Below are 26,710 nucleotides of genomic sequence, written 5' to 3'. Positions count from 1 at the left end.
GGGCGGAGCAAGAGAGGAGGAGAGGCGGGTCACAGACAGAGAGAGAGAGATTATGAACCACACATTTTATTCGTACCCGCCGCCCTCTCTCTTGCTCACTAAATTTTAAAGTGGAGCGCATGTATTTTAAAATGGATCAGACAGTAATTGAGCTTATCAAATCAAAAGAGTGAGTCTATGGTAATATGCATATCACGGGTTGTTACCGTGCTACGGCTCTCTATTAGAGTTTTTAAATCCTAATGGTCGATCCGAACCATTTATCTTGTTCTCCATATTAACATGTGTTTGGAGATCAAATTTTACATTTTTTGAAATTTTTTTACTATTTTTTTAGATATTTAGAAAATCACTTGATCTGAAAATTCTGGACCATCCAAAAACAGTGATTTTCAATAAATCTAAAAAAACAGTAAAAAATTTTCAAAAAATATAAAATTTGGTCTCCAAACACATATTAATATGGAGAACAAGATGAACGGTTCGGATCGACCGTTAGAATTTGAAAACTCGAATATAGAGCCGTAGCACGGTGCCAAATCGTGATATGTATATTACCATAGACTCACTCTAAATCAAAATAGGTCCAATGAACATCAGACATATTCTCAATTCATTTTAGAGACCAAATTGTAGGAGTATGACGTCCGTCTATTCTTTTTTGCAGCTCCAGACTCCAATTAAGTAGATTCATATCCTCTGCATTAACGTATCATTTGAATTCAATTTGATCTGTTATGGGTGATTAGTTCAGAGATAAACTCAAATAATTATCTCAAATAATGCGTTAATGCAGAGGATGTGGACTCGAGTAATAATTTTTACTAGTCAATTCAAATTACCTGAGGTATCTCAAATTTTGAGTTTGAATCCGGACAATCCAATCAGTTTTGGTACAAATACTGAATTGCTTGCACTTCGTACCGAATTGGTTCGGATCCAAGTTCAAAATGTGAGTTACTTGGAATTCAAACTTCTTATTAGCTTCTTAATTTCTCTAATTTAACTTATTTGCTTTACAGTGGAGTAGGTCTGATGCATCAGACCTGCTTTAAGTTCGCCGTCTGATCTGCTTTAAGATTTATGCGATCCGTTTTAATAATTGTGTATGTCTGCTTTAATTTTTGTGTGAATGAATCTTAAACTACAAAGTTGTAGCATACCTTAGCCACAGAAAATCTGAACAATGATATGAGACCGAACCATTGATTCGCTCACAGTTGAACCATAGAAGTTGTGAATTTAGTATGAAAGTTTTCATATACATATACTAACTTAATTTGTTCTATTTGGTTAGTATGAATGGGGCTGTTTCAAAGGCTGTGGCTCTTTCGGCCCTCTCGGCCTTTATGCTTGGTATATAAGACAATTGCTTGGTTTAAAAAAGAGAAAGGTTCATCAAATATGGCATAAGAAAAGATATACAAATAAAAAATGTATTTTTGAAAAAAGAAGACGAAAATAACAAGTAATAGAACTACGGAGATATACCTCACTGACAATTAATGCATTTTATTACTAAAATAACAATTAAGATCACTGCTATGTTCCTTTTAGCCAACCTATGAGAAAGGCATATGCATAGTCTCTAAATACACGACCAATAAAATTCACTTAGAGCACAAACCTCACACTAAAATTTCTACAAACACAAGCCAGCTAAGGACAACAAAAATAAGAATTTTAGACACTTGCCTCCAAAAGTAGGTCTTCATCTTCAATTTGTTCTTCACGTTTTTTCCTTGCCTCTGACTTTCTCTTATTCTCCTTGCCAATTAAATCAGAAATTGCTTGAGGTAGCAAAAACCCAGGTCGTTCTAAAAATGGGGCTCGGTCAAGAACCAGGGGTTCTCTTTGTACCACCTCAACCCCAGCAAAAGTCCATAAAACAACTTTTGCTTCGCCTTTTATTCCAAGAGAGAACCACCCTGCACCTGACACAGAAATGTCTACACTGTTGACATCCCAGCTTGTGCCACAAACTTTGAAGTCTCTTTTTTTCCAGTCTCCTAGTTCGGCCACCCGATCCTGTCCAATTGGTGGCTATAACAGCCGCACATGCTAATTAGGCATGATGTCAAAGAGTAACTTTGGGTTTCAATATATACTTTTCAGGTATTGAACAACAACATATCTCTAATTGGGAAACAAGATGTCTGATCCAGTACATACAGAAAAGAACTTCTATAGGTACAAAGTAATGGTTGCAAACCAGTATCTAACTCAGGTAAGGTAATCCATGATAAATACCAGAGCAACAAAACACATGATCAACTATAAAGTTTCCCAAACCCAAAAGACTAAAAAAAAAAATATATATATATATATATATATATATACTTACCTGAAGTCTTGCACCAAAATGGCTTTTACGCAACTCATCAGCATTATCTATCTTACCCATGTGAAGAGATATGCTAGGAGAAGCCCATACAGTTATGTAGATGGTCTGAACAGAGGCTTCAATTAGGTCAAGTCTCATCAAACCCCCTACATGCACTGTTTGCCCTGACTGAATCAATTTATAAAAACAACAAGAGAAAAAATTGTCAATAAAGATAAACTCACAAGTAAAGAAATAAAGGGATGAAATCCACTGACAATGGAATTATTTGACGATCTTCACATGCTCAAATCAATTAAAAAACAGTTGAAAACTGATAAAACAAATTATACGAGCGCGCATCCTTAGACATATAAATAGCCTACATTTCAAATTTGATTCAATTTGCATATTGTCTCATGATGCATCACGGTTCATTAAATCAAAGACCATTGAAAAGTTCAAATCATTTAATGAATAGTAAAACATACATAAGGTAGTCATTTTTGTATAGGCATAATATATGCACCACGTAGATCACGCCTACAATTTTGCATTTCTTATATAAAATTTGATTCAGACAATTGTCAAGATTGTCAATTTCTAACATGTTATCTGCCAATGGATGCTAACACATAAATAAAAGTATGCATTAAAACTCTATTTATGACTCTACGTCTTGATCCTCTTATACCATGAAATACATTCAAACTGTAGAAGATATAGGTTTTATTAAGAATCATGCCACTAGATAAAAGGAATACTACAAATCTGAACTTGAAAGACAAAAGGAAAATGAGGTTGGTACTAAATAAAAACCTGTTACTAGTACAATATCTCTAATATTAAGAATCTTCTTTTTCTTCAATAAAATATTAAGAATCTTTTCAGAATATTTTTTTTATATTCTATAAGTTAATTTAGGACAAATCAATCAAAAAAACTTCTAAAGCTCAAAGAAACAACATCTAATTCAACAAAAAAGTAAGAAGAAAATAAAAAGGGGAAAGAAAAAAAAACTTGCCTTCACCCGATAAGAACGTGGCCGTAGCTCCTTCCTAATCTCAACCATCTTCTGCTCCTCCCTATACAGCCGATTCATCATCAATCCCGGGTGTAACAACCCGGGGGTGTCATACATCTTCACCTTAGCTGGCAAGATGCCTGTCACCCGCAATATCCCCAGAGTCGTCCCCGGGACTGCTGCTTCGGTCAACTTTGCAATCTTAACCCCTTCTTTTTTTGCAAACGCATTTATTAGAGTCGATTTCCCTGCATTCTGGGCACCCACAACCCAGACATTGCCCCGGGGCCCGGCTGATTGTTTTATGCAAGAAATCAAATTCCTAATGTTCAGATCCTTGTGTGAACTCACCTGGATGACTGAATCAAGCTTGTGGGCCCCATTAGCCTTTGCACGGCCACGCACCCAGTTATTTAGCCTGGCAGGTGATACTTGAGAGGGAAGCAAATCGACCTTTGTTGCTACCAAAATGAGTTTTGGTAATTTGCTGACTTTTGATCTAGCACCCTCTAATGCTTTAAAAAGGGATTTTGCAGCCACTTTAGGAAACGATCCATCAAAATCGGTGCAATCAACAACCATCACAACCACAGAGGTGGCACCTGCCGGTTTCATCAAACGGGTGGAGATGAACCGGTCAAAGTCAAAATCAGGAATTAGGTTTTCAACATTAGGATTTTTAATTTGGCCATAATTTCTCAAAGAATGGCACCTTGCACAAACTGTGACCATTCCAGCTTCCTGCTTTGCTCTTTTAGCCTCTTCTCTCAACTTTCTCTTTTTCTCTGATTTTGAGATCTTCTCCTTCTTTATTTTTTTTAAGTACTCTTCAGTTATGTTACCATATCCAACTCCAGGAGGGGCAAACCCATCCATTTCCATTTTCCTTTTCTCTTCCTCGTCTAATTTATCCCAATCCTTATCCCAATCAGTTTCTTCTTCATCCAAATCTTCAAATTCTTCAAATCCTTCATCGACATCAGAAATTGAAAATGACCCATCTTCTGATTCTTCTGATTCTTCCTCTTCTAGAAATTGGTCCAAACCGGAAAACTTGAACCTAGACTTTCTTCTAAACTTTCTTTTAGATGAGCGCTTCTTGTTTCCCTTAGATTTTTCCCCAATGTTTTGGTCCATTTCAGATTCTAAAATCTCTTCCTCCTTGAAATTTGAATCCTGCTCGAAACCCCCATTACCCATTTGATCTAAGTCTGATAGTTCAACTGTTTCTTTATCAAAATCATTTTGTTCCACAGAGGCACTAGCTAACTCAGCCTTTACTTTATTCTTCCTATCAAAGTTTAACGTTTTACCTTGGGTTGATTTCTTCAATGTTCCATTATCCTCCCAATCTGAACCCAAATCAATTTCTACAAAATCAGAGAAAGAGGCACTAGCTAACTCAGCCTTTACTTTATTCTTCGTATCAAATTTGAACGTTTTACCTTTGGTTGATTTCTCCAAAGTTCGATTATCCTCCCAATCTGAACCCAAATCAATTTCTACATAATCAGATAAATCCTCCATTTCTTCATCGGAATCAGATTCTTCGGACAGCTCATTCACCAATTCATCCTCAATTTCAGAAAAATCATCAGAATCAGGCAAGTGAACAGCATCAGCATCTCCAGATGCAGTAGGCGTTTTGTAGTAACCAGGTAGATTAGGGTCAGAATCTTGCATAAAGACGCCACAGCCAGGGCATATGTGCCGGGTCAGATCCTCATCCCTTCCTTCACTAATGACTGGTTTCCTGCTGGATTTTGTAGCGGAAATGGAAGTGGAGTTACATTTGCACGAGAGAGGTAGAGAAAGCGAGGAGCATTTTCCAGCAGAAAAGAGAGAAAAGGAAGGACGAAGTGTTATTGGAAAGTTGAAGGAGGAATTGCGGGTAAGTGGAGTTACGCCTGATGCCGGTGAAGTGAAGGCTCTAGCCATGACTATATGACTATGACTATGAGAGAGGATAATAGAAACTGGAGAAGAGAAGAGAAGAGAGGTTTTGATAAGAACTCAAAACCATAACAACCATATGCTTAAATGACATTAGACATGAAAATAGTTGGCAATAATCAGACATGATCTACAACCAACTGAAAATGATTTAACTGACATATAAGACGAGTAAACATACCAGTATATTTCCCATTCCTTTCATAATCATTAAGGAAATGGGATACAACAGTAGTTGGAATAACATATCCTATGTTTTCAGCATCATCACCTCTGTATACCTAAATGTACTTCTTTGTTAGGCAAATAAAGACAGAATTGGAAAGAAAAGCAAAAGCAAATAACATTGATTATTTTTCAATTATATCCTGCATGATGCCAGGCTATAAGGTGTCAGCATCAAAATAGTCAAATAAAAACATATAGCAGTACCCGACCAGTGATGTTCAGCACAAAACCTGCCTAAATTTAATCCTCGTGAAAAGATTATTGTTACACTTATTTGCATATGTAACGGGACAAGATATCTTGGAATGTAGCACGTTATTGCACTAAGTTCTTTCCATAAGCAATTTGAGTCTTAGACTGGCTAGTTATAGATCTGAGGAAGTTCACAGCCAAAATTAAAAGAAAAAATTGGACAATAACTCACGATCTGTTTCAATCCTTCCACATTTGATTTTGACTAGGAATTAAACTCTCATTTCCTCATACAAAATTCCATAAACGAATGAGCAAAATAGGAACAGAAAGCTACAGTCCATGAATTACCTCATGTGTTCTATTTTTATCGAACACGTGCTTTCTCGTGGGGGGAGGCTTGGCAGAGCAAGAGCAATAGAACGTTGTTTTACGAGAAGAGGATGAAAAGGAAAGAGAGGAGGTGGAGAAGAGCGCGGCTATGGCCGCCATTGTAGAGCGCGCGCGCGCGCGAGAGAGAGAGAGGTAGAGAGGGAGGAGCGACGAGCTGGTTCAGCTGGTATTTCTTTTCTTTTGTTCGCCTTATCCTCTCAACATTTGCATTTTTTTTTTAGTGAGTCCATGGTACTATGCATATCACGGTTGTTACCGTGCTACGGCTCTATATTCGAGTTTTCAAATCTTAACGGTCGATCTGAACCGTTCATCTTGTTCTCCGTATTAATATGTGTTTGGACACCAAATTTTACATTTTTTGAAATTTTTTTTTACTATTTTTTTAGATATTTAGAAAATCACTTGATCTGAAAATTCTGGACCATCCAAAAACAGTGATTTTCAATAAATCTAAAAAAGTAGTTAAAAAAATTTCAAAAAATGTAAAATTTGATCTCCAAACACATATTAATATGGAGAACAAGATGAACGGTTCGGATCGACCGTTAAGATTTGAAAACTCTAATATAGAGCCGTAGCACGGTGCCAAATCGTAATATGCATAGTACCATAGACTCACTCTTTTTTTTTTCCCTATTAGACAAGGGGTTTAATTAGTAAAAGGTCCGGAAATTTACGAAAACAGCCCTCTTTTAGATTTTTTTATTTATTATCTAGAACGAATTAAGTCCCTCTTGGGGCTTTCTGCCGAAATGATAGCATATTCCGATTTTTTTTAAAATACCCTAAAAAAAATAATTTTATTAAAAATAACCAAGTTTTAGTCAGATTTTTAAAAATACCCTGGCCGCAGAAAAAATCTGCGCTCCGGAATTTTTTTTATTTTTTTATTTTTAGAGTTTGAGTGATGATATCTCACAATTTGTTTGGAGATTTTCAATGAAACTTCACAGTCTTGTTCTACGATGTCAAGACTACACGTCGGTCAATTTTCATAATTTTTGAAGATGTTTTGTTATGTTAACCAGAGGTGCAAGTTTGGACTCAGAAGCACTCTTTCAGCAGTTCGGGCAATTTTTTGGAGATGATATCTCACAATCTGTTTGGAGATTTTGAATGAAACTTCACAGTCTTGTTCTACGATGTCAAGACTACATGTCGGTCAATTTTCATGATTTTTGAAGATGTTTTGTTATGTTAACCAGAGGTGCAAGTTTGGACTCAGAAGCACTCTTTCAGCAGTTCGGGCAATTTTTGAGAGATGATATGTCACGATCTGTTTGGAGATTTTATATGAAACCTCATAGTCTTATTCTACAATGTCAAGACTACATGTCGGTCAATTTTCATGATTTTTGAAGATGTTTTGTTATGTTAACCAGAGGTGCAAAGTTGGACGGACATGTAGGGAGAACAAGGGTAGAGCACTTATCTGATTCACCCCTTCGACGTACCAATGATAGAGAGTTTTTTTTTATAGTTTTAGTTTAGTTATGTTTTATTATGTTTTATTATGTTTTTATAGTTTTAGTTTCGTTATGTTTTATTATGTTTGAGTTTAGTTTTATAGTTATTGTTTTAGTGTAGTTTAGTTTCGTTATGTTTTATTGTGTTTGAGTTTAGTTTTATAGTTCTTGTTTTGGTGTAGTTTAGCTATATTTTTTTATCATGCTTTGAGTTTAGTTTTATAGTTATTGTTTTCGTTATGTTTTATTGTGCTTTGGGTTCTATGTTATAAAAAACAAAATAAAATTAAGAACAATAATACGACAAACAAATAAAATAAAAACCGGCACTAATAAATTCGTCAAAATCAAGAAAATTGACTGACATGTAGTCTTCACATCGTAGAACAAGACTGTGAAGTTTCATACAAAATCTAACTGCTGAAAGAGTGATTCTGAGTCCAAACTTGCACCTCTGGTTAACATAACAAAACATCTTCAAAAATCATGAAAATTGACCGACATATATTATTGACATCGTAGAACAAGACTGTGAAGTTTCATTCAAAATCTCCAAACAGATTGTGAGATATCATCTCCAAAAAATTGCCCGAACTGCTGAAAGAGTGTTTCTGAGTCCAAACTTGCACCTCTGGTTAACATAACAAAACATCTTCAAAAATCATGAAAATTGACCGACATGTAGTCTTGATATCGTAGAACAAGACTGTGAAGTTTCATTCAAAATCTCCAAACAGATTGTGAGATATCATCTCCAAAAAATTGTCCGAACTGCTGAAAGAGTGCTTCTGAGTCCAAACTTGCACCTCTGGTTAACATAACAAAACATCTTCAAAAATTATGAAAATTGACCGACATGTAGTCTTGACATCGTAGAACAAGACTGTGAAGTTTCATTGAAAATCTCCAAACAAATTGTGAGATATCATCACTCAAACTCTAAAAAAAATAATAATAATAATTCCGGAGCTCAGATTCTTTCTGCGCTCCGGAATAAAAAATTCCAAAAAAAAAAAAAAAATTCTGGGGCGCAAATTTTTTCTGCGGCCCGGAATAAAAATTCCGGAGCGCAGATTTTTTCTGCGGCCAGTGTATTTTTAAAAATCTGACTAAAACTTGGTTATTTTTAATAAAATCATTTTTTAGGGTATTTTTAAAAAAATCGGTAGCATATTTAAAACTAGTAGAGATAGAATTTATCGACTTATTGTGCAATTGCAACTGCCATAAGTTCAGAAAAGTTATTAAATTCGGATGTCTTTTACGGCCTACACAAACCAAATAGAACAAATTACGTACGTATAAGTAAGTAGGTTTTACGGGCTGGCCTATCCAACTAGTAACGTGAAGCACACACGCTCCTTAAAACCCTGGCCTGGCCTGGCCCTCTTCTTATTTTGAGTTCTTATCAAAACCTCTCTTCTCTTCTCTTCTCCAGTTTTTATTATCCTCTCTCATAGTCATAGTCATATAGTCATGGCTAGAGCCTTCACTTCACCGGCATCAGGCGTAACTCCACTTACCAGCAATTCCTCCTTCAACATTCCAATAACACTTCGTCTTTCCTTTTCTCTCTTTTCTACTGGAAAATGCTCCTCGCTTTCTCTACCTCTCTCGTGCAAATGTAACTCCACTTCCATTTTCGCTACAAAATCCAAGTAGTTTTCATATGCACGATCGAATGGGTAGACAATAAATTATGGCATAGTATATGAAAACTTAATGGCACCAGAGTATGAAGGTTTTAATAAGGTTTGTTTCATTACAAACTATGTTTGAGTAGTTTTCATATACTATGCCATAAGATAAACCTGGTACACAATAAAAAATTAAAGAACTCTTTGAAGGTATATGAGACCGAACCATTGATGGGCCAAAAGAGCTCACAGTTGAACCTTCATACTCTGGTCTAGCAAACTCTGGTGCCATTAAGTTAATAAAGAGGAAGTATGTTTCAATATTCAATCCCTGTTAAAAAAATGTACTGAGGAATTGATGCAGGGAGTATTCTGCCCTTTCATGTGAACTATTCTTGAAACAAGTTCTTTTTAACCTTCCCTACCCTCCCTAACCAGTTTTATGTACTATCAACACTACATTATCATATCGTCTTTGGGTGTGTTAACTTGAACCAAATCCCCCCATAAAAGTCAACTCTTTCTTTATCAATAAACCTAAAGTAGATCTCATTTTTTTATTTTCAACTTTAATCTTCTTGAGGATCTAAAATTCTTTAATTTTCTTGCAGCACTAGACCTGCTACAGAACAAGATGACTGAAATCATCATTGGATCTCAGAAGTCCTCACAAGCTGTTATTGTCTCCGAAATCGGTAACACAAGTCATGTGCCGGTAATTTCATTCTCAGCTACCAGCCCAACTCTTTCCAACATAAATTTGCCGTACTTTGTAAGGACAACCATAAATGATGCAGCTCAGGTAAAAACTATTGCCGCTCTCATCGAAGCCTATGAATGGCGAGAGGTCGTTCCAATCTACGAAGATATTGATTTTGGGTGGGGCATTCTCCCCTTCCTTGCTGATGCCCTTGAAGAGATCAATGTGCGAATCCCTTACCGTAGCTTATTGTTGAAATTGTCAACTGATGACCAAATCAAGCAAGAACTCTACAAGTTACAGACCATGCAAACAAGGGTTTTTGTTGTACACATGTCAACTTCCTTGGGCCCTAACCTATTTTTGAAGGCCAAAGAATTAGGGATGATGGGTGAAGGATATGTATGGATTATGACAAATGGGGTGACAAACATGGTTGACTTATTAAATGAAACTATTACTAGGGCAATGAAGGGGGCTCTAGGTGTGCGACTATATGTACCCAAGACGGACGAGTTGAATAACTTCACAACCATATGAAAAAGGAGATTCCATGAAGACAATCCCCAAGAAATGTCTAATGACCCTAGTATCTATGCATTATGGGCTTATGATACCATCTACGGAATAGCGATGGCAGTAGAAAAAGTAGGGGTTCACAATTCCGTAATTGATAATTCAACAGTTCCTCCACCGCTGCATATCTTTCCCAGTGGACCACGACTTCTCAAAGCAATCACCAACATCAAGTTTCATGGAGTGAGTGGCAACTTTGAACTAATTAATGGAGAGTTGCAGTATTATTCGTTCGAAATAATTAATATTGTTGGAAGGGGTATAAGAGAAGTTGGATATTGGAGAGAAGAACAAGGATTATCAAGGGAAGTAGATGAAAGCAACAATTTTCAGTTATAAGTAATGGGACTATATAAGACAATTGATTCGATTTGGATTGAAGAGCTTTTGATGCCATAAGATAAACCTGGTACCAAGAAAAATTAAAGAACTCTTTGAAGGTATATGAGACCGAACCATTGATTCGATTTGGATTGAAGAGCAGTGGTGAAATTTAAATTGAGTGAGTTATTTACGGATTTAAATTTCCATGATGCATGTAATCAGTTTACAGGTTCTATACATTAATTTACACGATTGGTCAATTAGTTTTAAATCACTGTAGAGTATTTTTTAGAATATGTTTCATAGTTTTACATGATATATCATATTTTTTACATGAGCTATGTATTGTATTACTCTTCTTTATTTTACTGAATCTATTTAACAGTTTCATAGGATATATATACAATAGTTTACAAATATATGCAATATTTATAGGATCTAGTTAATAATTTTGTTGATTTAAATTTTCAGTATTTTTCTAATAGATTTACATGATCTATACAGTATTTTACAGGATAAATGAATCATGTTTAAAGGTTATGTAGATTATTTTACCAGATATAGTTCGCAATTTTGCATGATATATGTATCATTTTACAATATCTATTATTATTAATATTTAAAGGTTTATAGTATGTAGTTCACAATTTTATAGGATATAGTTTACAGTTTTACATGATATGTTGAGTGTTTTATATGATATAGTTCACAATTTTATAACCTTATTTGTTTGTTTGTTTTTTGTTTGTAGGATGATATTTCTAAAGAATGCATTGTTTTAGTGATGAGGTTTCTAACTCATCAAAACAATACTAAACAAAGGATTATGAAGTAAAAGTTTTTGTATGTTGAATAGTATGTTTTTGTGGAATGTATGAATTTGTGTTTAAAATATTATTGTTTGTTTTTGCTACAGTGATATTTCAATAGTGACAGTTTATACTTGTGATTAGTTACTAATGTTTAACAATGTGATTGTGAATAGTTGATGTATTGATGTTTTATAGTTTATATCTGTTAGTTTTACTGTTTATATCTTTTAAAGTTATAGTATTAAAGTTTGCATTGTATTTATCTCAGTTTTATAGTTTATATTTTTATAGTTTGCATTTGAGAATTTTACAGTATTGAAGTTCTACAGTTTGCATATGTATGTTTTATAGTATGCGGTGTTAATTTACAGGATATAAATGCATATATAAATAATAATAATAATAATTGAGGAAAAAAAATTAAAATTAGTTTTAATTTCGAAAAAAAATTGATTCAAAAAAATTAATTTTGATGCAAAAAAATAATTTTGCATAATTTTCGGGGTTAATTTGAAAAAACTGCAAGTTTGAGAAGTAGTTCAGCTTTAAAATGTTCTAGAAGATTTTAAAATTGTCATTAACTATAAGTTAGAGAAGTACATCAAGTGATACTGCAACAAGTACAGTTAGTTTGACAAGTTGTGCAAGTTGCAAGTACATAAAGTGGTCCTACTGAATGTTATAATTTTAAAGTGCGTTTTGTATATGATTCGTTATATGAAATTACAATATATAATTATAATTTTACAAAATTCACGCAAATCAAATAAATTTTTTTTTTAAACAAATTGTAGACAACTAGTTGTGAACAATTAGACGCTCCCTAAAATTAAACCTCTCTCCCCTTCCGACCTTAAAAACTCGTTACTTACTGCAACGCGAGGGATCCATCACAAAAAGGTCCGGATCCGATGTTTTTTCTTCCAGTATATCCTCACAAATTTTAAAAAATACACAGTCAAGGTTAGATGACTTAATTATAGTATTTTCTTCAACACAGAAATATCGAAAAAGACATCCGAATTTAATAACTTTTCTGAACTTATGGCAGTTGCAATTGCACAATAAGTCGATAAATTCTATCTCTACTAGTTTTAAATATGCTAGCATTTCGGCAGAAAGCCCCAAGAGGGACTTAATTCGTTCTAGTCTTCTAGATAATAAATAAAAAAATCTAAAAGAGGGCTGTTTTCGTAAATTTCCGGACCTTTTACCAATTAAACCCCTTGTCTAAGAGGGAAAAAAAAATGCAAATGTTGAGAGGATAAGGCGAACAAAAGAAAAGAAATACCAGCTGAACCAGCTCGTCACTCCTCCCTCTCTACCTCTCTCTCTCTCGCGCGCGCGCGCTCTACAATGGCGGCCATAGCCGCGCTCTTCTCCACCTCCTCTCTTTCCTTTTCATCCTCTTCTCGTAAAACAACGTTCTATTGCTCTTGCTCTGCCAAGCCTCCCCCCACGAGAAAGCACGTGTTCGATAAAAATAGAACACATGAGGTAATTCATGGACTGTAGCTTTCTGTTCCTATTTTGCTCATTCGTTTATGGAATTTTGTATGAGGAAATGAGAGTTTAATTCCTAGTCAAAATCAAATGTGGAAGGATTGAAACAGATCGTGAGTTATTGTCCAATTTTTTCTTTTAATTTTGGCTGTGAACTTCCTCAGAGCTATAACTAGCCAGTCTAAGACTCAAATTGCTTATGGAAAGAACTTAGTGCAATAACGTGCTACATTCCAAGATATCTTGTCCCGTTTCACTTGATTTTCTGAAATTGTGTTTCTCCCATTCTACCAACACTTAACCAAAGATGCCAGAATTCTAGTACGTTCACGGAAGATTTGTTCAGTTGCTACAACCAGGCTTAATTCTGTCCTTCTGTGCAAAGAATCTGTAATGCTCTTAACTCAAAGATTTGAGATGCATTCTGATTCTCTGTTTAACATGATAAAATTGGTAACTTATGAATTGTGAACTCTGATAAACTGAACATTCAGTAAAATAAAATTTCAAATTGATTTAACATCTCCAGGGTGTGTGTTTTAGAATATCAACATAAAACAATAAGCTGAGATTTTATTGAAATAATAGCGATTGTAAGAATTTAGCCACGAGTTTTCATTTGGTTTCAGGTGGAAAGAGTGTCTCAAAGAAGAGGAAAAGAGGATGGACATGCGGTCAAGTCAGTGAAAAATAAAGATAAAAGCTTGTTGTATGATTATGATTTGGAAGAACAACAGGCAATATGCATTTATTTATTTTCTCCTTTTAGTTTACAGCAAATTCACCCATAAACCCATATACTTTTAAGAAATTACATCAGGAGGTCCTCCCTTTTCTGCAACTTCTTCATACTATTTTATCTCTCTGCAGTGTTGTCTTTTTTATTTCTTTAATATTTAGCAGTTATTACAACTGGTGCTGCACTGGTAATGTGCAGTTTAGAAATGGTTTACTAATTAGATGTAAATTAATCAGGTACCTGACACGATTGATATTGCTTCATCATTTCTCAATGCTGTTGTGAAGGTATTCCTTATCTCTGAATAGTATATATTCGGAACTAGTAAGTCATAAGATATGCTATTAATTACATTTGTTTTACAATTTCTTTTTTCATGTAAACTTATCTTTGATAATAGAAAATAATCATAGTGCTTTTACCGATTGAATATTTTATGCTTCCCGAACTAAGCAGGAATTGAAACAAAACTTGTTTGACAACTGCGATGTGTTCTTATAGTTTAGATAGGCTGTGTGTCAAACTTAGGCAATTTAAATTGCACCAAATTTTGATACACGGGCTATCTATAGTATAGAGAATACATCTCCAATTTTAACTTTTTGATTTTAGTAAGAGCTTTGTCGGTTGTCACAATTGTCAAAATTACCCTGTCCTCTTCATTCTGTAAATTATCTTTATAACAGGTAATAATGTTATCTCTATAAAATGAAAAATATCACATGCCCGTCCTCTTCAATCTGTAAGATAATTGAATTATTCCACTATTCCTCCATTGTGCATCCTTTATAGAGAGGCAGCAGATGGTAGTTTCAGCATCAGAGAATGGTGGAAGAGGGACTATAAATGGCATTAAAAAATTTGTACGCGGCAGTATTCTTTATGTTTTGCTGGGGGCACGTGAAATGAAAATGAACCCATATACGATTTAAAAAATGCATTGATTGGATTTTTCACATTTCATCTGGTATTTTTTATTACTCAGGTATATTGCACACATACAGCACCAGATTATTCTCTTCCTTGGCAGAAACAAAGGCAATATGCCAGTACGGGCAGGTATGCTGAATCAGTACCTTCATCTATATATTCTCAAATATGCTGCCTGTGTTTAAGTTACCATATACATTAGGTCTGGTGCTGAGAAGTACTGTGTGTTACCGTTTCATACCTGCAGACATAGTAAACCTTGGCTCTGTTCCATGTTATCTTTCTCTAGTTGGTCCTAGGTACCAAGTGAATATGCTAGCTTTGCTACTTGTATACCAATTACCGTGCTGATCTGTTATTACTTATTCTCTGCTATTGTTCCATGTTATGTTGCTCTAGTTTGTCCAAGGGAACATGCTAACATTGCCTGTTGTGTGCCAATTTACATGCTAGTCTGTTAATAATTCTTATGACTTTCTACTTCAGTGTTCCTCCATTTGGTCATGTTTGGTTGTGGAATAAAGTTAATGAAGATTAACTTGCTTACTCCACCTTACTCCTCGTAATTTACATATTGTTTGGTAGTTTAAGTCATGGAATCCATATGAAGGAGTAAGGTGTTGGAAAATGAAACCATGTCTATGATATTGGGTCCTACAGGTGGAGAGGTGGATTAACTTACTCCGGATTAACTCACCTCTTACTCCTCGTTTGGCTCCTTAAGAGTGGAGTAAGGGGTTTACTCAACCAAACATGGCCTTTAGGTTTTATATTATCAAACTTGTGGGATGAAATCACTTTTTATATTTTTGTAATTATTCCTCTTGTAGTGCATTTATGATTGGTGATGGGAAGCTATTGACGAATGCGCATTGTGTACAACATAGTTCCCAGGTCGGTATCAAGACAAGTTTGTTTGTATTATTGTTAGTTTTTATTTTCTTTTTTGCCATCTTTCCTTTTTTTGCTTTTCAATTCTGTTCTCACTGGATCATCTTGGATTTAAAGTAGCACACATTTCTGCTGTGACAATGGATTGGGTTGGCTGTGTTTCAATTAGAGTAATATCAGGTAAAACCGGAGCTGATCACTTAACCTCTTGGCCGACCCGAACATTTGGGTCGTTCAGACAGTTTGGCATGTCAAATGGACAAGCTGGTAGTACTTGAATCATGATTTTGGACAAATAAAATATGTTGTATTCCCTTTTCTTTCATATCTTTTAGGGTAAATTTTGCTCTAGGTCACTAAACTTTGTTATTTGTCCCAATCAAGTTCCTCTATATTTTTCCATCCAAAATTTTAACGGAATATGCTAATTCCGTTAGTATTTTGGATGGAATATGCTCATTCCGTTAATATTTTGGATGAAATTAGTATATTCCGTTAATTTTTTGGACGGAATAGGAATATTCCGTTAAAATTTTGGATGGAAAATTATAGAGAGACTTGATTGTGACAAATAACAAAGTTGAGTGACTCAAAAGGGACAAATCAAACTTGAGTGACCAATTCGTGACAAATAACAAAGTTTAGTGACCTACAGCGAAATTTACCCTATCTTTTAAGTAAATGAAATAAAGCTAAATAGGTGTATGGGACCTTGAGCTAATTGGGCCGGATCATGACATAGGTACCTGACAGGACTTGCTCTGGTATGTGAAAGAATTCTGACATAAACCCAAATCTTTCATCAGTCCAGTTTGTTTAACCGGGTTGGGTCAACATGCGGTCCAATTAAAAAATTTCAGCTCTGCCATAATGGGAAAATAATATGGTGTTTTGTTGAACAGGTCAAGGTGAAGAAAAGAGGTGATGATACCAAGTATGTCGCCAAGGTACTCTATCCTGGCTAGCTCTTCTTGGATAGGATTATGTTGAAATCTTATAAAAAAAAAATATTTTCTAATAAATCACTGCTGGTAAGGATACTCAACAAAAGCTGTACCTTAATGAGGCTTACTATAACCTTATGAAATGAGCACTGTATTGATGGTACTGGAATTTTCGGTACTTTTATCCCTGTTAGTTTTGAAGTTGAGCCCGTAAATTGAGCCATAAAATGGCCTCCAAACATACTTAAATCAAACAAAAGCAAATGATAGTTAGATCCAATACTCAATTCCCTGATGGATTTTGATTTTGTGATGGACATGTTCTGCTCATTAACTTGAATTTTAATAGGTTTTGGCCATAGGAATAGAATGTGATATTGCACTTATTTCAGTAGAGAATGAAAAATTCTGGAAAGGTGCTGAGTCTCTAAGCTTTGGTCGATTGCCTTCCCTTCAGGTCAAAAGCTTCTATGTTTTATTTTTGTTGTATTCTCTTACATAAACACCGTGGGGGACTTCAAATCCACCCAAGCCACCAAGATTTAGACTTTTACTTATGTGCCCGGGTGTCCAATGACCAACCAGTCAATATCTAGACGGCTATCCTTGGACAAAGACCCCAGAGTAGTTGATACAGACATCAATTCTGAAGTCAATGTTGCCTACCAGCTGGTACTCAGATGAAGATGATGGGATCTCTAGCAAATTCTTTGGACTGTAGTCTAATATATTCTTCTACTGATCCTGAAAATTGCAGGATTCGGTGACTGTTGTTGGATATCCACTTGGTGGAGATACTATTTCTGTTACTAAAGGCATTGTGTCGCGTATTGAGGTATGGACTGCTACTGTTTGGACTACAGGTTTCACTTCATTGTTGAAATTTTGCCTACTTAATTGATTGAGTACTACTTCAGAAAAAAAAAATCGGAGTTACCTACAGATTTAAAGTTAACTTGCACAATTAATGATTTTTATTTTGAAAATTTTCGACAGTGAGGCAACTCGCTGTATATCAATGTATTTGAACAAATATCTTTAGTGGTGCCATTCCTCTTATTGTGATAGTCGCTAATTAAACAATTGAGGGAGAATTCGAGCTAAATTGGTTGGAACGTAGGTATGTGGAGTCAGTTGAGGCATAAAAGAAAAATCAAGAGAATAATTGTAGTAAAGGTTAGTATGAGACTCTACTGACATAGTTGGATATTAAAAAACACTGAATGGTTGGGGCTCAGTTGGGGATTGATTGGCACTTTATTTATGCAAGAGTAAGCAATCTATGGCTTGCTTTACCAATTGCAATCCTTGAAATTGTCAACGACTAATTTGTAAGGAACAATAGAAGGTGAAAGAAAATGTTGTCCATTTTTCCTATTAAGACAGTTATCTTTGCCAGGTAACGTCATATGCACATGGCTCTTCAGATCTTCTTGGAATCCAAATAGATGCTGCCATTAATTCTGGTTTTATTCTTAACCCTTTTAATCTAATGGTGAACATAACAATTTCAATTTCCCCTCAATGGAGTATATATTATCTTCAATAGCTATGTACATGTAGGATAACAATTTTCCCAGGGTTTTGAAATTTAAAAACAACACTTTGCATCATACAGGAAATAGTGGGGGGCCAGCATTTAATGAGCAAGGAGAATGTATTGGAGTAGCATTTCAGGTATATTGTAGCTTCATGTTATTTCTCTGATTTTAGTAGGTTTCAAATATCAACCATTAACCGACAGTTCCTTGATAGTACCAAAACTGTTTCACTATCCTTGTAGTAGTATATGCCTCAATATTTTGTAAACCTCATGAAATAATATTTAACTCCTTACATATGCAAATAAGTGTAACAATAATCTTTTCACGAGGATTAACTTTAGGCAGGTTCTGTGCTGAACATCACTGGTCGGGTACTGCTATATGTTTTTATTTGACTATTTCGATGCTGACACCTTATAGCCTGGCATCATGCAGGATATAATTGAAAAATAATCAATGTTATTTGCTTTTGCTTTTCTTTCCAATTCTGTCTTTATTTGCCTTACAAAGAAGTACATTTAGGTATACAGAGGTGATGATGCTGAAAACATAGGATATGTTATTCCAACTACTGTTGTATCCCATTTCCTTAATGATTATGAAAGGAATGGGAAATATACTGGTATGTTTACTTGTCTTTTATGTCAGTTAAATCATTTTCAGTTGGTTGTAGATCATGTCTGATTATTGCCAACTATTTTCATGTCTAATGTCATTTAAGCATATGGTTGTTATGGTTTTGCCCAGTTGAGCAAAATGCCAATGGTATTTGTAGAGTTCCTATGTGGTAAGGCACCTTTTATGTGTATTTTTTTGTAATAGTACTTGGCTCTGTTTCAATATCTGTGGCTCAATTGAGCTATCCAACATCCTCATAAAAGCATTTGTTTAGCACTTATATACAGGAGGAGCAAAATAGTGTAAATAAATGAAACAGAAAAGGCTTCAAATTGTAGATAAGTTAAAAATGCAAAATAACAATAAATGTTGAGAGAAATTGCTGCTGCTCAGGACTTGGAACTGAAGTTATAATGCAATCCAAGGCTGAATTGCTAAATTTGATTTTTTTTTTTTTTTGTATATATCTGTCTATCTATCAATTTATTTATATATTTATATTCAGGTTTTCCTTCCTTGGGAGTTTTACTTCAAAAAATGGAGAATCCAGCATTAAGTGAATGCTTGAAAGTACCTGACCATGAGGTACATATGCAGTATGTGCTGATAAATTTTAAAGGAAGTGTCATATTGAGTTTCATGAAGCAAACCAACAAAACCTATGATTTTCTCTGTAATTGACTTGCTATGAGACAGTGTGATACCAAGTTTTGAAATTTTAATCCTGGTTGTAAAGACTTTTCTATTTACATTTTGTTTTTTGTTCACTTTTTAAGGGTGTCCTGGTCCGAAAAGTTGAACCCACTTCTTCAGCTTATGGTGTTTTTAAGAAGGTAGATTGTATTATTCAAATATTCAGATTTATTGAGGAAAAGTTAAAGTGTGATGTTGTGCAGTATCATTGAAGATTTGTTTGAATTCTCTTTATGTTGGTCTTTTTCTGTTGTTATATTTTTCAGGGAGATGTGCTTGTAAGCTTTGATGGTGTTAGTGTAGGAAACGAAGGAACTGTGCCATTTCGGTCATCAGAGCGTATTGGTTTTCGCTATTTAATAAGCCAAAAGTAATGACCTTCCCTGATCTTTTGTTCAAGTTTCTTTGTGGCTGGCATTCTGGAAGTACCTAAAACTGGTACCGTATCCTTGCTATCTTGAGTAGCGAACAGAAGCCATCTGTCTTTTCTGGTAGTTTGATGGTTGTGACAAGGGTTTTGTTTATCAGTACTACTTGTTGTAACATATGACTGGCAGAGTTTCATTCCTTGATTCAAATTAATGCCATTTTTGTAATATGACAGGTATTGTGGTGATGTTGCAGAGGTCGGTATAATTCGGGCAGGCAGCCACATGAAAGTTAAAACTGTCTTGAGCGCACGAGAATACGTTGTAAGGACTCAAAACCCTTATTTTAAACAGAAGCACTGTCTTGACATCGTGTTCAAAATTAATTACCTCAACAACCCTTCAAGTTATAAAGAAATCAAGGATTTGGTGTTAATGTGTAGAATAAGTTCCTTTTTTCTAATCTTTTGGTCATTTCATTAGTACATCGAATGTATATCACTAATAATGCATTTGAGAAAGAAACTGTAGAAGAGCTATCTGCCCGGTGTCTGATTTACTCGTTCTAGCTTTAAATTACAAGATCCTCTTGAACACTCTTTTCCACTTTCCTCTTTCCTCAAAAAAAGAAAAAGAAAAAGAAAAGTTTTTTCCAAACAAAAAAAAGACCAAATTGGAACGAAGGTACTGCTAGATGGCATTTTCCATCATTATTTCTAGCATATCCCAAGTTCTTATGAAATGAGGTCCTTTGTACTTTTCAAGAACCATGCAGAAATCAGTATACTTGAAGGACCTTTTATGTAATTTATCTCTATTGTATTTGTCTTGATTAAAAGGAATCTGTGAACATTGCATTTTGTCTCTTACCCCTTACAAGGTGCCATATCACATAGATGAGAATCCTTCATATCTCATAGTTGCTGGCCTTGTTTTCACGCCATTATCTGAAGCCTTTATAGAGTGAGTACTTCATGTTTATCTTGTAAAAGAATAAACCATGATTTGTGTCCATTAGGTCATTTGGTTTTGATCTGTTCAAATTGGGCATTAGGTTAGCAGCCTTAGCAGTACTGATTTGAGGTTGTGATGCAGCTACTGTTGAACAAAGTAACATATCTTAGGTCAGGTTTGGTTGGAGTTGTGTCACTGCTGACTGCCAAGTAGGGATGAGGGTTGCCTGCTAGTACAGGATTGGTATGGCAAAGACTTGATTTCATGACTTGAAAATAATTATTTTCTTTTGTTCTGTAATGCAGAGAAGAAGGTGAAGAGTCATTAGGGGTAAGCTTTAGGATTACAGTTGCCTGTTTTCCTACCAATTATTTTCAATTATTTGGTTTAACTTTTATTCTCATTTTCCCCCATGTCCAGTTGAAACTATTAGCAAGGGCACAGTATTCCTACCAATTATTTTCAATTATTTGGTTTAACTTTTATTCTCATTTTTCCCCCATGTCCAGTTGAAACTATTAGCAAGGGCACGGTATTCATTGGCAAGGTTCAGAGGAGAACAGATTGTCATTTTATCACAGGTCCAGTGTATTGACACATATTTACTTAATTATTGGATTATGTCTCAATTGGAAACTCAACTTGTACATATTTACTCAATTAGATAGTCTATCTGACACATTTTTACTCAATTTTTAATAGTATTCCAATTTTGGAGGGTGCATAGCAGTAGGACTCATACCCAGTTTTCTGAATCACTTATTTCCTTTTCTTTTCTTTTTTTCTGTTTTTTCACAGTGTTAATGATCAAATAATCATGTTTAAGCATTGATTGGCCTCATTTTTAAAGGAAACCAGAAAAAAAAGAAGATTAAATGACCTAGACAGAATAGGCATCTACCAATCTTACTGGTAGAATTGTACTGCTGCATTATTTGTTTGGGGTTGGGTGGGGTTGTTACCTACTGAATTCCTAGTACTAAAATGCTTGCCCCTTCATTCATTTATCAGGTGCTAGCTCACGATGTTAATATTGGCTATGAGGATATGGGAAACGAACAAGTACCTTGTCTTTCTCTTTAAACATCATTAACTTGCTCTTTTTATAAGATGCTTTTGTATGTTTACCAGACAGTTCTTATTAAGTTGTTTATGGTAACAGGTTGTGAAGTTCAATGGAACTGCAATAAAAAACATTCACCATCTCGCTCATCTGGTTGATGGTAAGTTTAGCTGCATGTTTTTTTATGTATGGCATGGTTGGCACTTGGCAGTTTAGACTTGATATAAAATTGGATTTCATGAAGCCTCACTTGAACATATTGAAGCTTGATTGAACAGTTAATTTAACCTTTTTGTGAAAGATTGAAGAAACCTTTTATAACAGTTCCTGAAAGTATTAGATGAATTTTTGGTTGTTACATTGATACATTGCCCATACTAGATGAACTGAGATAATACAAATCAGGCACCATGATCCTGATAGCAAGTTTGGAGCGATATCAATACCAGTATTAGAGAGTCTTCATGCTAATAATCTCATTAATCCTGTTTATGTCTTTCTTGTAGCATGCAAAGAGAAGTACTTGATATTTGAATTTGAGGATAACTATTTGGTGGTTGTGGATAAAGAAAAGGCCGCTGAGGCCTCACCACGAATTTTGAAGGACAATGGGATACCTACAGGAAGGTCAGCTGACCTGTTTGCGCCGTATGTAGACCTTAGTGAAGATAATAGGTTATTGAATCTTGATATTGGCGACGCACCCATTAGCAACAGTGAGATTGATTCTGAAGGATTATTATGGGCTTGAAGTGGGTGAGAAAGAGGAGAAAGATGCTTTCGGTGAGATTCAAGGGCTGAATGGACTAATTGGTAATTTGTCGACCAGGTTTAAGCTTTAAGGAAGCAATTGGAAAGGAAATGATAATATTCTTAGCAAATGCCAATTGGCACTTTTTTGATGTCAGAGTGCAATTTTTTTTTTTTCATTAAGAAAATAGTTTAGGAATATTTATTGTATCATGCAATAAATTTTATCATTTTTGAGTTATGGAATAAGACTTGCCAATACAGAGTTGAATGGAGGTCGTTGTTATTCATATTTAGGAGGCTTATTCTCTTTTCTTTTTTCTTGCAAAATTAACCTTAAAAATCATATTGAATTGCGTGCCATTAATTAAAAAAAGAGGGTTTATGTCTCCACATCTTGTGCCTATATTGGGTGCCAATTTTTAAACAATAATAAAATATGAAGTCAAATAATAGAATAAACAATAACTTATGATAAGCATTTTTTCCTCTTTAATGTACATAGTTTAAATATGTTATCTCATGATCGTTTTGATAGTAGTGAAGATTAAAATCAGACTTTTTGATATGCATCAAATCTAAGAAGAAATTTCATATTTTTGTTACTTGTGGAGCAAGTGACACAAAAGTATGTTTATATAATGAAGGCAAAAGGAAATAATAAATAAAGACATTGGAGTCCACCTTTTAAATTCTAGTTTGGAAAGCAGCAGCTGTTGCTACTCCTTAATTCCTCCCTACACCGTCTCTCTTAATCCTATTACATACTTCAAAGTTGATACTCCCAATTGATCGCACAAGTTTTCCAAACAGAACATATAAATCCAACCTGCCATTCTATCCCGTGGCTCCAAAACCATGTTGGTCCGCGTTATACTGGATGATGTTTACGAGTAAAAAATTGGGTAATTATTTCAACTCTTGCTTATTTTCTTATTTATCTTTTAAGACTTCAATATATTATATTTACCTCTCAACTCTTCTCATTATTTCTTATTTATCTCTTACAATTAGTTCACACACTTTAATTTTAATATTTTTCATTATATTCCTCCTTTATTTCATATTTTTCAATTAAAGCAAATGAAGGCATGTGAGAGAAGAGAGACAATGGTGGTTAGTGCATTTTAGCATTCCACTTCAAATCCAGTAGGAGTGTAGGACTAAACTCATGATCGGAGTAGATTAGTAGGTTTATCAAAGCACATTCTTTTTGACAATGTTTGCTTTACATTTCTTTTCTCCTTTACCTTCAAGGTCTCTACTCGCCTAACGCTTTTCCGACCAAGTGCAAAAAGTAACCGAGAGGTCCAAACCCGCACTACAACTCGCACTCCGATCCAAATTGTTGCGAATAAAAAAGCTTCGCTAGAGAAGCTCAAAAATGGCATCTCCTCCTCATCCTTCGCCTCACCACTGTCTCTCTTACATGTCTTGATCATTTGCTTTAATTAAAGGAGATGAAATAAATGAGGGGTATAATTGAAAATATTAAAATTAAAGTGTCTTGACTATATGTAAAAGATAAATAAGAAAGAATGAGAAGAGTTCAGAGGTAAATATAATATATTGAAGTCTTGAAGGAAAAATAAGAAAATAAAAAAGAGTTGGAGAGTATACAAGAAATTAACCCTTATTTCTTTCCCCGTCTTCTATTCTCCATTTATCCCTAACCTTAAATTTTCAAACCGAATAACTCTCTAACCTTCGAAGTCTAACGATTTTTTCAAAATAATCGGACTAAATCTCTCTCCTCTCCTCTTAGAAGCGATCAAGCCCAGACAAAGACAAAAAATATCTTCTCTCCTATTTCCGATCACTACCTTGTCAAATCGGACTAGAAATGGCATAGTTTATCCCGACATTTGAGATTCAAGATTGATCGGAAGTTTCTGGACTGATATGCTGCTTAGCGTGAAGATATAGCAACTCAAACTCTTGTCATTCCAACAACTTAGATCTTGATTTTGATTTGGGTGTGAGCTAGTGCTTGGATCTTGATTTTGGACTAATCGAAAGTTCTCTTTAATTTATTCAAAACTTAGATCTCGAATTGTTTGTTCAAATGACACATGCTGGTATTAAGTCTGATGTGGTAGTAAGTTCTCTTTGATTCAACACCTGTCTTCCTTTAGATGCACCATGAACCATATGTATTAGTACAAGAGAACTCAGATAAATTGAACATCACCGTGTCAAAAGCCCACAATATGTTTAATATGTATCTCGTTGGTCCCAAAGGCACCTAAAGGGAGGGGGGGGGGGGGGGGGTGAATAGGTATTTTTGTCTATGTAATAATATTCTAGCATGTTTATAAGTTATTATTGGTGGAAACTATAATAATTTTGTCCTAAACTAAATGTAAAGTAAATAGTAGAGTTTAGAGACACTGGACACAAGAGTTGCTTATGGAGTTTGATACAAACGCCTACATCTCCGGGGCTCGTGACTTTCGAGATGGCGTGCCTTTCTTTACCAAATGAGAAAAGAGTACAAGGTGGAACCGGTGAGCCCTTACAATTCTTCTGGGAAGTCACACGGCCCTAACAAGACAATCTGATTCGCGAGGACTCAAAGATTGCTAGATGAGCACAAGGCTCGAAGTAGTAAATGATTCGATCACGCATGATCACTCTAGGAGTTGGTTGTTTGATTGAATAAGCTTGAGATTGATTGTGTATATTGAAGTTGGAGTGCACAAGCAACAACGGCTTTCTCTAGATCTGTAAATACGAAATATTGAAGTTGGAGGCGGCTAAAGTAATACTCCAAACTTTGGTATAGCTTCTATTTATAGAGAGCTGATGAAAAGGAAGTAAGTGGTGTTGACCGTTGCAACGGTACAGGGGATCATTACAACGGTAAGTTAATCTAAGCGGTTTGGAATATACGGTGGTCACTGTTGATAAGGGTCATTGACCGTACCCACCATGGAAATCCCCTGGAAGGATTAGCGTTCGGTGACGCTAAAACCTATTTTATGCGTTACGGGATTTGTACATGATTTATTTATTCTGTTATCACGGTCACTGGACCGTGATAACGGTAGGCCTCACTTAGGTCAATCTCAAACTTATTTTACCAATCTTACATATACGTTATCCTTAATCTTGAGTTAATGTTTTTGCTATGCAGTGTTTTGTGCTTCATGACTACATCCTTGATGTTGTATTGCAATTCATTAATTCATCATTGATGTATAATTACTAATTCTTCACTTGTCATGAACCTGCACGAATACTCAAGAAAGGAAACTGTAAAATGCAATTATGTTATTTTGCAAATCCAGTCAAACGAATAAGTCGAGGGAGGGCTCCCAAGGCCAACATATATGTCATGTAGTTCCTTTAATATGATCTTATTTTGTAATTCACATGAAATAATTAACTATTTTCATTATGTTTTGGCATTTACCTGAAATATGTACGACGGTATTTAGGATTAGTAGTTCGTCATGTTTGTTGAAATTTATTTATGACATGCTAGTATGAATTATGCTCACTAGGTTAGCACATTTGTATTTTAATCTTGTAATTGCGTGGATTATGAAATTGCAGTCAAAACTATGTTTCAACATTCTTTCTATTTTAGAGTTATAATTAGAGAAATCTAAGACGGTGCATGGATTATGAAATTACAGTCAAAACTATATTTCAGCATTCTTTCTGTTTTAGAGTTACAATTAGGAAAAACTAAGACGGTGCACTCGCGAGTGCATTCGGCGATGCGCACTCGAAATGAATACGAAGACGAGGCATGTAATATGTTATATTGTCCATAATTGTTGTAACAAAAATATTCATTATTGGACACAATTAATGGCACTATATTGAACACGTTGTATGAGATGTGTATTTTCAATTGTTGATCTTACTATATATATACCATGCATGTAATATGTGGATATTGTAAAAGTATGTTTAATTAGTGAATAATATATATATGAATGTACATATTGTCACTTGAACATGTATGTTGTTGAATTTGAAATGAAAGAAAAATTTTCAAACATCATCCGATTTCATATAAAATAATATATAAATACTCGCAATATTTTACAACATAAATACTTCTACTTCAA

The 26,710-nt window shown here is 34.8% G+C and overlaps 2 protein-coding genes across 2 annotated transcripts; one reads left to right on the top strand and one right to left on the bottom strand.

Moving 5' to 3' along the window:
- Positions 1-1,492: 1,492 nt before the first annotated feature.
- On the bottom strand, positions 1,493-6,299 carry LOC144563077 (GTP-binding protein BRASSINAZOLE INSENSITIVE PALE GREEN 2, chloroplastic-like). Its single transcript, XM_078312449.1, has 5 exons — positions 6,072-6,299; positions 5,482-5,581; positions 3,344-5,323; positions 2,345-2,508; positions 1,493-2,043 (listed from the first exon to the last, which is right to left on the bottom strand). Exons 1-5 carry the CDS (start codon positions 6,210-6,212, stop codon positions 1,684-1,686), a joined length of 2,745 nt encoding a protein of 914 aa, XP_078168575.1. The 5' UTR covers positions 6,213-6,299; the 3' UTR covers positions 1,493-1,683.
- A 6,574-nt stretch (positions 6,300-12,873) lies between these two features.
- Positions 12,874-22,919, top strand: LOC144563375 (protease Do-like 2, chloroplastic). Its single transcript, XM_078312842.1, has 21 exons — positions 12,874-13,128; positions 13,764-13,871; positions 14,110-14,160; positions 14,859-14,932; positions 15,634-15,697; positions 16,597-16,641; positions 16,988-17,095; positions 17,396-17,473; positions 18,038-18,104; positions 18,257-18,315; positions 18,705-18,804; positions 19,306-19,385; positions 19,577-19,633; positions 19,760-19,863; positions 20,098-20,185; positions 20,742-20,824; positions 21,121-21,145; positions 21,325-21,396; positions 21,827-21,877; positions 21,978-22,038; positions 22,385-22,919. Exons 1-21 carry the CDS (start codon positions 12,988-12,990, stop codon positions 22,627-22,629), a joined length of 1,761 nt encoding a protein of 586 aa, XP_078168968.1. The 5' UTR covers positions 12,874-12,987; the 3' UTR covers positions 22,630-22,919.
- Positions 22,920-26,710: the final 3,791 nt, after the last annotated feature.

Source organism: Carex rostrata, chromosome 12 (assembly GCF_964058835.1).
Source record: "Carex rostrata chromosome 12, lpCarRost1.2, whole genome shotgun sequence".
NCBI classification, from domain to species: domain Eukaryota; kingdom Viridiplantae; phylum Streptophyta; class Magnoliopsida; order Poales; family Cyperaceae; genus Carex; species Carex rostrata.
The sequence above is the reverse complement of the archived record's forward strand: the minus strand, read 5'-3'. Positions and strand labels throughout refer to the sequence as shown.

What these genes read in the sequence shown, in the direction of transcription:
- LOC144563375 (XM_078312842.1), top strand. Translation starts at nt 12,988, where the DNA reads ATGGCGGCCATAGCCGCGCTCTTCTCCACCTCCTCTCTTTCCTTTTCA. An exon ending in TTCTCAATGCTGTTGTGAAG is followed by an intron (nt 14,161 to 14,858) that starts GTATTCCTTATC and finishes TTTATTACTCAG; the next exon opens with GTATATTGCACACATACAGC. An exon ending in TTATCTGAAGCCTTTATAGA is followed by an intron (nt 20,825 to 21,120) that starts GTGAGTACTTCA and finishes TCTGTAATGCAG; the next exon opens with AGAAGAAGGTGAAGAGTCAT.
- LOC144563077 (XM_078312449.1), bottom strand. Translation starts at nt 6,212, where the DNA reads ATGGCGGCCATAGCCGCGCTCTTCTCCACCTCCTCTCTTTCCTTTTCA. An exon ending in ATAAAAATAGAACACATGAG is followed by an intron (nt 5,582 to 6,071) that starts GTAATTCATGGA and finishes AAGTACATTTAG; the next exon opens with GTATACAGAGGTGATGATGC. An exon ending in TTCTTATCGGGTGAAGGCAA is followed by an intron (nt 2,509 to 3,343) that starts GTTTTTTTTTCT and finishes TGATTCAGTCAG; the next exon opens with GGCAAACAGTGCATGTAGGG.